The sequence below is a fragment of the Lactuca virosa genome, chromosome 8, assembly GCF_052849685.1.
Source record: "Lactuca virosa cultivar CGN04683 chromosome 8, Lactuca_virosa_CGN04683_v6, whole genome shotgun sequence".
Taxonomy (NCBI): Eukaryota; Viridiplantae; Streptophyta; class Magnoliopsida; order Asterales; family Asteraceae; genus Lactuca; species Lactuca virosa.
The window spans coordinates 393,333,893-393,346,852 of record NC_136433.1 but is presented as its reverse complement, the minus strand read 5'-3'; the positions used below and the strand labels follow the sequence as shown (position 1 = coordinate 393,346,852).

The window sequence follows — 12,960 nt, the reverse complement described above, 5'->3', positions numbered from 1 at the left end:
ACAGAATAGCAGGATTGGCTATTGATGGTAGATGGTCGAACGATGTGAAAGAAATCAAATCAGAAGCTTGGCGATTCTTTAGTTAGAAATTCAAGGAACAATGGGTCTCACGCCAAAAACTCATTAATCAGAACATACGTTCCTTGGATATGATGGATGCGTTAAGATTGGAAGCACCGTTTTCGATACAGGAGGTCAGGAAGGCGGTATGGGCTTGTGGCGGAGACAAGGCCTCGGGCCCAGACGGGCTGACGTTTAAGTTAATAAAAAAATTTTGGAATGTTTTTGAAGATGATGTGATGAGTTTTGTATCACACTTCGACCGCTTCGGTACTTTAGGGACAGGATGCAACTCCTCGTGTATCACCTTAGCACCAAAGGTGAAAAATCCAACCGACTTAAATGAGTATAGGCCAATCAGCTTGATAAGCTGTACATACAAGATTATTGCAAAGTTATTAGCCACGAGACTGAAGACGGTGGTGGGAAAAATTGTTGGTGAAGAACAATCTGCATATGTTGAGGGGCGTAGTATCTTAGATGGTCCACTAATAGTGAATGAGTTAAGCGGTTGGGCAAAAAGTGTGAAGAAGCAGATTCTCCTCTTTAAAGTTGATTTCGACAAGGCATTTGACTTGATCAATTGGGAATATTTGGACTCAATACTATCACAAATGGGATTTGGGACGAAATGGAGATCATGAATATTGGGCTGTCTTAAATCCTCCAGAACTTCAGTGGTAATAAACGGCACGCTTACAAAGGAATTTAACATTACAAAGGGAGTTAGACAAGGGGATCCTCTCTCCCCCTTTCTATTCATTATAGCAATGGAAGGCTTGAATGCAGCAATGAAGACGGCGGTCAAAAAGGGGATATTTCGAGGTACTAGTATACCGAGTGGGGGCCCACTAATCTCCCACCTATTCTACGCGGATGGTGCGTTGTTCATAGGAGAATGGTCAAAACAAAACCTTAAAAACATAGCCTCTATCCTCAACTACTTTCATGCTTCGTCGGGCTTGAAAGTTAACTTCCACAAATCGAAGGTTGTTGGGGTTGGTGTCCCGACAACAGAAAATGCAGAATAGGCGCAGATATTAGGATGTCAAGCGGGAAAACTCCCATTCACCTACCTAGGAGTACTAGTGGGTGCAAATATGAAACTTGTGAAGAACTGGAAACCCATTGTAGATAGATTTCAAGCAAAACTATTGAGGTGGAAATCTAAAACATTATCCTTTGGAGGCAGGCTCACATTATTAAAGTTTGTTCTAGGCAACCTTCCTACTTACTACATGTCCCTATTCAAAGCCCCCGCTGGAATTATTGATTTGCTTGAAAAGATTCGACGAAAGTTTTTATGGGGGAGTAATACTGATAAGAGATTTATACACTGGGTGGCCTGGGAAAGAGTCATTGTTCCTAAAGATCGAGGAGGTCTGGGTATAGGCTCCATCAAGGCGTTAAATGTGGCACTCCTAATAAAATGGTGGTGGCGTATCAAGCATGAATCAAAGACATTATGGGCGAAAACCATTAGTGGGCTGCACAATTTGAAAAATAAACTGATAGATGACATGATCAAAAAGAAAATCAAAGGAGGCTGGCACAACATTGTGGGGGTTAAGAAAGATATTGAAGACATGGGATTTCGATTCAATGATATATTCAAACAAATTGTGAAATCTGGTGATAACACTCAATTCTGGCAAGACACATGGATTGTAGGAGAAAAACTGAAAGATTTGTACCCAAGTTTGTACGAGATTGAAAAGAAGAAATCAAGCAAGGTCTCGGAAAGAATTGTATCAGGAGCACCAAGGTGGAGATGGAAATCGTATCCGGAGTTTATGGGTTTATCGGATCAAGTGACTTGCCTTTCATCAACCATAGCCTCAACTGTTCTAACCACTGGTACCGATCGTACAACCTGTATGTTGGACAAAGATGGTGATTATCAAGTATACTTGTTGCGGAAAAAAAATCGAGGATAAAACTGCCCCAATAGTCAATACATCCCCTATCAGTTGGTGCAAACTGATACCCATAAAGGTATTAACTTTTGTATGGAAGGCTGCATTGGGTCGAATTCCCATGTCGATGGCACTAACAGGTAGGGGTATACAAGTACAAAATTCTTATTGCAGTGTTTGTATTGGCGAAGAAGAATATAGTGATCATCTATTGGTAAAATGTCCTTTTGTGGTGTCAATATTCAGAAGTATCTTGGACTGGTGCCATATCAATCAGATACAATTTCAGAATGTAGGAGAAATAATCCAATTTGCTGCAAGCTGGGGTAGATGTCCAAAAAAGAGGAAGAAACTGACTGCTATATGCTATGGCACATGGTGGACAATTTGGCGAGCAAGAAACAACAGGATATTCCAGAAGAACTTCACAAATCCAAACGGAGTGGTGAACCAAATTAAGTCAATGGTGTATTTGTGGTTTAAATTTAGAAATAGTGAAGAGATGTGTGAGTGGGAGGCTTTCACTGTTTGTCCCTTCCCACTGTAATTGTTTACATTTTCAATTTGTTCTGGAACATTTTGTTCTTATTTCTCCCCTCATAGTTTCTTGCTATGTTGGGTGAGTTTTTTTAATTGATGGCCGTTTCCAAAAAAAAATGTAAAGAATAATGAACATTCAGTTCACTGTAGTTAATGCAATAACTTGTCAATTGATGAAGGATTCCTATCTACGACAATATTCAATGAACTAGAAAACAGTTACACAATTACATCATAATCATGTAAAGAAGAATGAAGATTCAATTCATTGTAATTAATGTAATAAATTGTCAATGATGAATAATTCCTATCATCGTACATGACAATTTCAATGAACTAAAATTCTGATGAACATAAAAAAAAAACGAGAGTTCCTTGACAAAACATGAACATTAATAGATTTAATAGAACAATGTACCTGATTGATGAAATTCTTCACTGTGTGGGAGAGGAACAAGATTGACGTTGTGAGGTTATTGGTGATAGGTGATCGTGATTAGGGTGAGTATGATCAGATACGTGATTTAGGTTAGATAACTACAAATTTCTTAAGGGCAATGTAGTCATTTTCGGATATTAGGCGTGTGGCTTTTTTTTGAACGCTTCATGGAGAAGCGTTTGATTTTAGAGCTTTTAGTTTAGACTAAAAGCTAAACGCTCTGATTGTCGAACGATGCTTTTTCCTTTTTTCTGAGCTTTTTCATAAAAGCTACAAGCCAGAAGCTCCCAAAAGTTGCGTGTCGAACACGCCCTAATTGTTCCACATCGGTTGTTGTATAGAAATGTCTGCCCTCTTCATTGCTTTAAACTCCACATCTCTTCATTGCATTAAACCTTCATCCCACATCGGTTTGTAAAAGAAACATACATCCTACTAACCCTCTCTATATATTGATTTCTCAAGGATTAGAAACTTAGGTTGAGATGGGGTTTGGGTTTGGGTTTAAACCTGTCACACCCCCAAACCAGACGGCGGAAACGTCCGGGGGTGGAGGACTTCATTTGTAGTATCACAACACATGCATCATAGTAATCAAAGTACAAACAACCATTGTATTTAGAAAGTATAAGTATTTACATATGTTCAATCATTGTATATTGAACCCAAAATAGTTATACAAAAGAAGAAGATATGACTCAAATTAGCTCCATCTTCTCAAAAAGCTCGGGGAGTACATGTTTATTGTTTCCCTGAGAATACAAGTAATTTGAAAAGAGAGTATCAACATAAAGTTGAGTGAGTGCATATGTATTTATGTTTAAAAGGATGTTTCAGTATCTCGAATATGTAAACTGTTTCAGAAAATCCTATATTTTCTGCTGTATATGAAAAGTAGTTTTATTCCCATAAAATCGTTTCATTTGTAAACCAATGTTCTGTATTTGTAAAACTTGTAACTGAGAGTGTGCCTGGTTCCACCAGCTGTTATTGAAAACTGTAATATACTACTGTAGCTTGTATTTTGTTAACTGGTACTTTGAAGATGTACTTACGTTTAGTTGATTATACACTAACGTATTGTTAATATCTTTTTAATGAGTTCTTATAACCATACTGAGACTGGATGGCCTGAAACAAACGCTTGTAGGCGTTTAAACTGTTGATAACAATTGTCACTCATTGGCGTGTATGACTGACTGTAGCTAGCAGTCTGAGTGTGGGGTTGTCAATCCCAACATAGATCTACACACAACTTGTTTCGATCCCCTGGCTGGAGATTCTGGTTATAATGTTAGGACTTTACCTTGGTTGTCTAAATGAATTAAACAACCTGAATGACTCATAAAAAGCATATAAACGTTACATGTATATTAGTCATGAAAACCCAATCATTCTGAAATAAATGATTGACAGTATGTTCTTGAATTAGTATTCCGAACATGTATTTGACAATTGTAAACCCTTGATTTGTTTTGAATCAAAACCCTTGTTTCTTGTAAAACAGTGTATTCTAGTATACTTGAATCATGAATTATTGTTCTATGTATCATAAATTATACCTATTATAATTTATATGTACTTTCTGAATCGGTATTTAATTTTTTTTGCATGTAACCCCTTGCTCAATGATGTGTGTAAACTCAACTAGTTTTAATCCTACTTTTAATTATAAAATTGACACACAAAGGCAGTGGACCTATCAATTGTGGTGTAGTTAAATAAATAGGGTATCGAACTCAGGGAACGGTAAATTAAAACTAAAAACTAGAATTAACTAAAAACAAGTAATAGAAAATAGGGGTTTCTCTAGTTTTGCAAGACTAGAAACTTAACTAAAACTTAACTACTCAATTAAAAGCTGAAAACACGTAAAAACAAACTAAATTCAATGATCAAAAAGGGTTTCTGTTTAGGTTCAACTTATTTACTCCTATGGTTAATTTTTATGATAATATAATAGATTAATTGTTATTGGTTACCAACTCTGGTGATTAGATTCGTATTCGCTGTTACTAATCCTTAGAAAACATACCAATTCAAGCAATGGCCAGTTGATTAAACTAATAGATTTCCTAGGTTAATTATTCGGGTTAAATAAGACTTGTAGCTAGCTAATTAAATTTGGTGATTCAATTAACCTCTTGTTGATGGTGTATCATACAAGCTCACACATCAATTTACCCATTCTCTAATTAATCCTAGTTTCATGTTCATTATTCTTAGGCATATAGTATTGTGTTCACATAAATTATATGAGATAAGCAATTAAGAGATGTTCATGCAGCTTAATCACTTAGCAATTAACAGAAAATAGTTATGGTTAATGCATAAGGGTCTTTAACAAGCTTAATTTAACAATATCACCAACTAACAATTAATCAAAAGAGTAAATTAAACCATAGGAGCAAAATTGTCTTCCCCAAACAGAAACTAATGAAATTAGTTCATGATTTCAGTGTAGGAAAGCTTAAAAACGAATTCAAATAAACCTAACATGATTCTATTCAAAGGTAAGTGGAAAATTAAACCTAAAGTGCCTTAATCTCTTAAGAATGAAGGATTAGGGTTCTTCAAACGTTCTTCTGATCTCCAGCAAGTTCCTTAGTCGCCAAGTAAGTTCTCCAAAAAGCCAGAGAGTCCTCAATTCGGGTTTGTGAAGTCTATTTATAATTTTCTCAAAACAGGGGCTACTCGTCGAGTAGATAACTGACTCGACGAGTCCCTTTGTTGAATCCGTATGCGGCAAGGACTTCTCGTATTTCTTCGCGAACCTTCGTGTCTACTCGTCGAGTAGACGAACCTACTCGCCGAGTAGCTTAAGAATTAATCCTTTTTCTTCTTTCTTCCATTCCCGAGCTTTCGTTCATGACTCCTACTTCCTTTTGCTTCCGAGCACGACTTCTGGACTGAAAATATAATTCAAACATTATTAAGTACCTTTTGTCCATAATATGCGAATAATTAGCTAATAATTGATAAAAATCTATACTAAAAATATGGCTAAATATGCAAATATCACTCAACATGTTACAAAGGGGTATTTAAATTAGATGAAATAACTTTTATATTTATATACATATACAATTTTATATAAGTAAAATTTAAACGACATTCGGACAAATAACCGGTACTATAAGCCCACATGCAAACAAGGAAAATGACCCAGAATGAGTTATCAGTCCTAAGCCTTTTAAATCTTGTTCATATATATATATATATATATATATATATATATATATATATATATACAAATATGAATTTTGGAGGAAAATATAAGTTTATTAAGGAGTTTAATATTTTAAGTATTTTTAATGACTTAATGTCATTTTATCACGATTTGAAATCATTTGTTTGTAACACAAAGATTCTTGTGTTAGACTTGTATTCCCCCCCCCCCCCCCCCTTAAAACAGTAAAAATTATGAAAATACGGGGGTATGAACTCACTTGATAGGTGGTGATTTGGACAGCGTTTCGTTTCCCGGAAAGGAGTTTATTTGACGAAAAACCGGCTTAAATCGAGCAGAGTTTCGACTGGAGAAAGTTGTTTTTCTCGGAAATCTCAGGGCTTCGAGGCTTGCTTAGGGTTTTAGACTTGATACCGAGGCTTTAGGGGTTGTATATAAGTTTGTGGAAGTGAAAGAAGTGAAAAGAAATGGAAAATGGGGTGAAAAGTGTAAAAAATCTGGAAGGTCTCGCATGCCTTATATAGGCCGAAGCCTCGGATCCGAAGCTGGGGGAGGCTGTCGCGTGTTCGGACAGGTGGCGAGGGAAGAGGACTCGCTTCAGACAGCTGGCTCGGTGTGTCGGATGGCCAATGGACCGAACTTCGGTCGAATTAGGAGGAGACGCGTGTCCGAGGGGTGTGGTCCTGCGAGGGTGTCGGCTGGCTACTGGACCTCGGCTTTGGTCCAATCAGAAGGCGACACGCACAACTTCGGTCCAATCAGAAGGTGACACAGGGAAGCCTCGCATGCAAGGTGACGTGGCCGAAGGTACACCATGCGAAATTGCCCGGTTTTCAATATTTCTCAATTTTTGTGCCAAAAACTTGCGAAAATCATAACTTTCGCATACGAGCTCCGTTTTCGACGTTCTTTATATGCATGCGTAGGTAAAATTATACTCTACGACTTTCGTTTAGACTTCGTCGGCTAATTTTGACTTTATTTTTAATATTATTATTTTTAACAGACCGGGACAGGAAATCCGTTAAAAATTCATAACTTCTTCATCCGACGTCCGTTTTTGTCTGTCTTTTTACCATTGTACTACTATTGACGAGACCTTCAATTCTCATTTAGTTTGTGTCAGCTAAAAATCACTCCATCTTTATTTCGGGTTTTTAGTTGTATATTGCTATACTGAAACTTAGAAAAATCATAACTTCTTCATACGAAGTCAGATTTTGACGTTCTTTTTATGAAAGTTCTCGGTTTAACGTAATCTACAACTTTCATTTAGATTGTTATGGCTGAAAAGCCTTTTATTGAAAATTCAGTTTTTACACTGAACAGTGTTTTGCCGGTTTTGTCACGGATCTTCGATTGGTCATAACTTCTTCGTTATAACTCGGATTTTAGTGTTCTTTATATTTTTGGAAACCTTGTTACAATCTCTACCACTTGGTTCATCCCATTCGATATTGTTAAATACTTTATTTTTGAGGGTCAATTATGTAAATATACACAGTATGCTAAAATTTCTCTTTATTATTTTAAAAAGAACTACAAATTGACCTACATTATTATATAGGTTTGAAATAACGGTTTGTTACATTATCCCCCCGTTAGAGAGAATTTCGTCCCGAAATTAGCATTACAGATAGACTAGGGAAAAAGATGTGGATATTTCTGTTGCATTTGATCCTCCCGCTCCCAAGTGAATTCAGGTACCCGTTTTGCATTCCAGCGAACCTTCACTATCGGGATACGGCTTTGTTTGGTTTTCTTAACTTCCCTGTCTAGAATCTCTACAGGTTCTTCCACAAAATTGAGGCTCTCGTTTAACTCGATTTCCTCGAGTGGGATCACAAGAGTCTCGTCGGATAGACACTTTTTCAAGTTCGAAACGTGGAAGGTAGGATGAATGTTACTTAGTTCTTGGGGTAGTCAAAGTTTGTAAGCTACAGGACCCATTCTGGCAAGAATCTCGAATGGTCCTATGTACCTTGGATTCAGTTTTTCACGCTTTCCAAAGCGTATCATGCCCTTCGAGGGTGAGACCTTTAACAAGACGCGGTCACCAACCTGGAATTCCAAGGGTTTTCTCCTTTTGTCAGCGTAGCTTTTCTGTCTATCTCTGGAAGCTTTAAGTCGCTCCCGAATTTGTACGATCTTCTCGGTAGTTTCTCGAATAATTTCCGGACCAGTGAGAGCACTGTCAGGGGTTTGACTTCTAGCTAGCTGCGTGTCACCCACTTCAGCCCAGCACAGAGGGGATCTGCACTTGCGGCCATAGAGGGCTTCGAATGGAGCAACCTTTATGCTAGTGTGATAACTGTTGTTATAAGAGAATTCAACAAGGGGTAAATGAATATCCCATGCCTTCCCAAAGTCTATCACGCAAGCTCGCAACATGTCTTCTAATGTTTGAATCGTCCTCTCACTTTGTCCGTCGGTTTGTGGATGGTAGGCTGTACTCATGTCCAGCGTAGTTCCCAGAGAGTTTTGTAAAGACTGCCAGAAACGAGAGGTGAATCTACTATCTCGGTCTGAAATAATAGATATTGGCACACCATGCAGTCTAACAATCTCCTTGAGGTAAGTTCTTATTAGCTTCTCCATCTTGTCGGTCTCTTTGATTGGTAAGAAGTGTGCGGATTTGGTTAATCTATCGACGATTACCCAAATAGTATCATAACCACCCGAAGTCTTGGGTAATTTGGTTATGAAATCCATTGTAATCCGCTCCCACTTCCATTCAGGGATTTCAGGTTGTTGTAATAAACCTGAAGGTTTATGGTACTCTACCTTGACTTTGGCACAAGTAAGGCACTTGCCCACAAAGGTAGCGATTTCGGCCTTCATGTTAGGCCACCAATATAGTTTCTTAAGGTCCAGATACATTTTGTCTGAACCTGGATGAATGGAGTATCGGGTTTTGTGAGCTTCATTCATAACCATGTCTCTGTAACCACCGAACTTTGGTGTCCAGATCCGGTTCATGAAATAATAGACTCCATCATCCCTGACTTCGAAGTTCTTATCCATTCTTCTCAGGGTTTCACTTGCCACGTTTTCAGGTTTCAAGGCTTCAAGTTGAGCTTCTTTGATCTGTGTGGACAGATGTGAATGAATTGTCATGGTCAACGACTTTACCCGACCTCCCGAGTATTCTTTTCTGCTAAGGGCATCAGCTACTACGTTTGCTTTACCAAGGTGATAAAGAATTTCACATTCGTAGTCGTTCAGTAGCTCCACCCATCGTCGTTGTCTCATGTTCAGCTCTTTCTGATCGAAGATGTGTTGGAGACTTTTATGGTTCGTGAATATTGTGCATTTCGTTCCATATAAGTAATGTCTCCAGATCTTCAGAGCAAACACCACCGCTCCTAGCTCAAGGTCATGTGTTGTATAGTTGACCTCATGTGTCTTTAGCTGTCTTGAGGCATAGGAGATAACCTTTCCTCTTTGCATAAGAACACACCAAAGCCCTTGATTTGAAGCATCACAGTACACTACAAAGTCATTTGTCCCTTCGGGTAGAGACAAGATCGGTGCACTGCACAAGGCTTGTTTGAGCGTTTGGAATGCTGTTTCTTGCTTCTTTTCCCAACTAAAAGTTACACCCTTTTGCGTCAGGGTGGTAAGTGGTTTAGTGATTCGAGAGAAATTTTGGATGAATCTGCGATAGTAGCCAGCAAGACCTAAGAATTGTCGGATTTCTGTAGGTGTTTTGGGTGCTGGCCAGTTTTCAATTGCTTTGATTTTGGAAGGGTCCACGTGTATTCCTTCTGAACTGACCACGTGACCTAGAAATTCAACCTTCCTAATCCAAAACTCGCACTTTGAAAACTTCGCATAGAGTTTTTCTGTCCTAAGGGTTTGTAATACTTGACGAAGATGTTGGCCATATTCCTCTTTGCTTCTGGAGTAGATAAGGATGTCGTCAATGAAGACTATGACGAATTTATCCAGGAATGGACGACACACTCTGTTCATTAGGTCCATGAACACAGCAGGTGCATTCGTCAATCCGAATGGCATCACTATAAACTCGTAATGACGATAACGAGTTCTAAACGCGGTCTTGGGAATGTCTTCCTCCAAAATCCGTAACTGGTGATACCCGGATCTTAAGTCTATTTTCGAGAAGTAGTTCGCCGCTTGAATTTGGTCGAACAGATCGTCAATGCGAGGCAGAGGATATCGATTCTTGATGGTAAGTTTATTCAGCTCGCGGTAGCCTATGCACATGCGGAATGATCCATCCTTCTTCTTTACGAACAAAACCGGTGCTCCCCAAGGTGAGAAGCTTGGTCTTATGAAACCTTTGCTAAGGAGTTCGTTAAGCTGGCTGGATAATTCCTGCATTTCAGAAGGTGCAAGACGATAGGGGGATTTGGCTACAGGGGTAGCTCCAGGGATTAAGTCGATTCGGAATTCGACTTGACGTTCGGGAGGCACTCCTGGAAGATCATCGGGAAAAATGTCGAGAAAGTTACAGACCTCAGGAATGCTCGCAATGTCTTTCACTTCTTGCTTTTTGTCTACCACGTGAGCTAAGAAAGCACAGTACTCTTTGCGAAGGTACTTCTGTGCCTTGATGCAAGAAATTATCCGAAGGTTCGTTCCGGGTTTGTCGCCATAGATAATAAGAGTTTCATTAGTTGGCAAGTTCAAACGAATAGCTCTTTCATAGCATAGGATGTCGGCATGGTTGGGGCACAACCAATCTATACCTATTATGATGTCAAAACTTTTGATAGAGACCGACATAAGGTCTATTAGGAAAGACAAGTCATTTAAGGTAAGGATACATCCTATGTATATATTGTTGGTGGATTCGGATTTCCCGTTAGCCATTCCTACTGTGAAAGTTTCATTTAGTGGTTGGGAGTTTTGATTTAGTAGATGTTTAAAATTATGGCTCACGAAGCTCCTCTCAGCACCACAATCAAATAGAATGCATGCATAAGTATTGTTGAGAAGGAACGTACCCGTGACCACTGCAGGGTCTGCCACCGCTTCTTCGTGACCCAGTGCTAGAATCCTCCCAACTCCACCGGTATTTCCAGCTTTTGGACAATCTTTCTTAAAATGCCCCACATCACCGCATTGGTAGCATGCTCGACCTACTCCAGCGGCAGGTACTTGGTTAAGTGGTTGAGGTGGTGTTCTACAGAATCGGGCAGTATGCCCTTTCCTGTTGCAGTTACGGTACTGCATTTCTTGGCAATTTCCGTTGTGGTGGAAATTATACTTGTTGCATTTAGGGAGGTTACCAGCATAGGGCTTAGTTGGTGCAAGGTTATTAGGGACAGCAACAGGTACAGTAGCAGGTATGGTAGCAGGTACAGTAGTGGCATGGACTGCCATTACTTGTTGCTTCTTTAAAGGTTCTAGAGGAGATTTTCCCTTCCTCTTGTTCCAACCCTTATTCTTGCTGTTGTTGTTGTTGTTATTGTTGTTGTTGTTGTTTCCTTTCGGTTGTTCTGGTAGAGCAACCACTGAGTTTAGACGGGCTCCGTGGTCGATAAGAGATTTTGCCAGCTCTTTGGCACTGTCGAAAGTGACAGGCCTCGAAGCTAAAACACTTGACAGAATTTAGGGCGACAGTCCCCAAATATATCTCTCAATCTTTTTGCTCTCCAAAGCAACCATATCCGGACAAAGAATTGCCAGATCACAAAATCTACTGGTATAGGTTGATATGTCAGAACCAACCATTGTAAGACCCCAGAGTTCTTTCTCCAGTTTCTGTATTTCCCCTCGCGGACAGTATTCCCGCATTAACATGGCTTTTAAGTTCTCCCAGCTGATCGAGTTAGCCACTACCAGAGTAAGTGACTTAATGTGGCCGTTCCACCACGTTAGGGCCCTATCTGAAAAAGTACAGGCAACAAATTTAACTTTGCTACCCTCCGGACAGGAGCAAATTTCGAAAATTGCTTCTGTCTTCTCTATCCACTGTCTTAGTGCCATAACTCTCCCAGTCTCGTTAAAGGTCCTGGGTTTGGCATTAGAAAAATCTTTATAAGTGCACTCTCGCGAATGCCCATGACTCTCGCCATGGTTAGAAGGATGTGCACCAACTCCCGACCCACTAGCACTAGGAGTATTGATATGAGACATGGCAGCAGCTACAGCTGTCGTGACCGCCGCTTGGAACATAGGGGGGTCGAATTGAGGAGGTGGTAGTGGGGTCGGTGCTTCGTTGACATTGTTATGTCTTGGATTTCTACGAGGAGGCATCTTTTTCTATAAAAGTCAATGGATAAAAAGATAGTGAGATATCAAGAATGAATATGAATTTGATATCTCTGAACTTAAACACTTAATTCAACAAGAATCTTGTAAAGAATTGGAAATAGATGTCCACTGCAAGTACAACTTGCAACAGAATAATATGGAGTGGTTATTTTTCAAAGAGTATGAAAGTACATGTCGATTGTATTGGTATATTAAGTACATAAGGTCCGGAAAACTTGACCTTAAAGCAGGACTATAATATACCCCAATACTGAGAAAGCGTTGACATCAAACCGACCTACCGAAAATAAAATTTTCGCGGTCGTATTGAAAAACATGAAAAATAACACTGGAACATATCTGTAATCCAAAACTTTGGAATAGAATGTTTATGAAAATTGTAATAACTCTTGTTGAAGTAAAGTGTTTATTATTTTATGGATACTTGGTTTTGTACATATTGTGAAAAGTAGTATATACATTCGATATAAAAGTAGAAAGTAGAAGTAGTGCGAACACTACTTGCGACGGGTATCACTTGGACGAAACCTCAACTCAGCTAGTTGACGCTCAAGGTCAAGAAGGTGTCG

At 39.2% G+C, this 12,960-nt stretch overlaps 1 protein-coding gene across 1 annotated transcript; it reads left to right on the top strand.

Annotated features, from left to right (window-relative positions):
* The first annotated feature begins 1,160 nt into the window (after positions 1 to 1,160).
* On the top strand, positions 1,161 to 2,523 carry LOC145132013 (uncharacterized). Its single transcript, XM_079066653.1, has 2 exons — positions 1,161 to 1,964; positions 2,077 to 2,523. Exons 1-2 carry the CDS (start codon positions 1,161 to 1,163, stop codon positions 2,521 to 2,523), a joined length of 1,251 nt encoding a protein of 416 aa, XP_078922779.1.
* Positions 2,524 to 12,960: the final 10,437 nt, after the last annotated feature.

What these genes read in the sequence shown, in the direction of transcription:
- LOC145132013 (XM_079066653.1), top strand. Translation starts at nt 1,161, where the DNA reads ATGAAACTTGTGAAGAACTGGAAACCCATTGTAGATAGATTTCAAGCA. An exon ending in ACAAAGATGGTGATTATCAA is followed by an intron (nt 1,965 to 2,076) that starts GTATACTTGTTG and finishes TTTGTATGGAAG; the next exon opens with GCTGCATTGGGTCGAATTCC.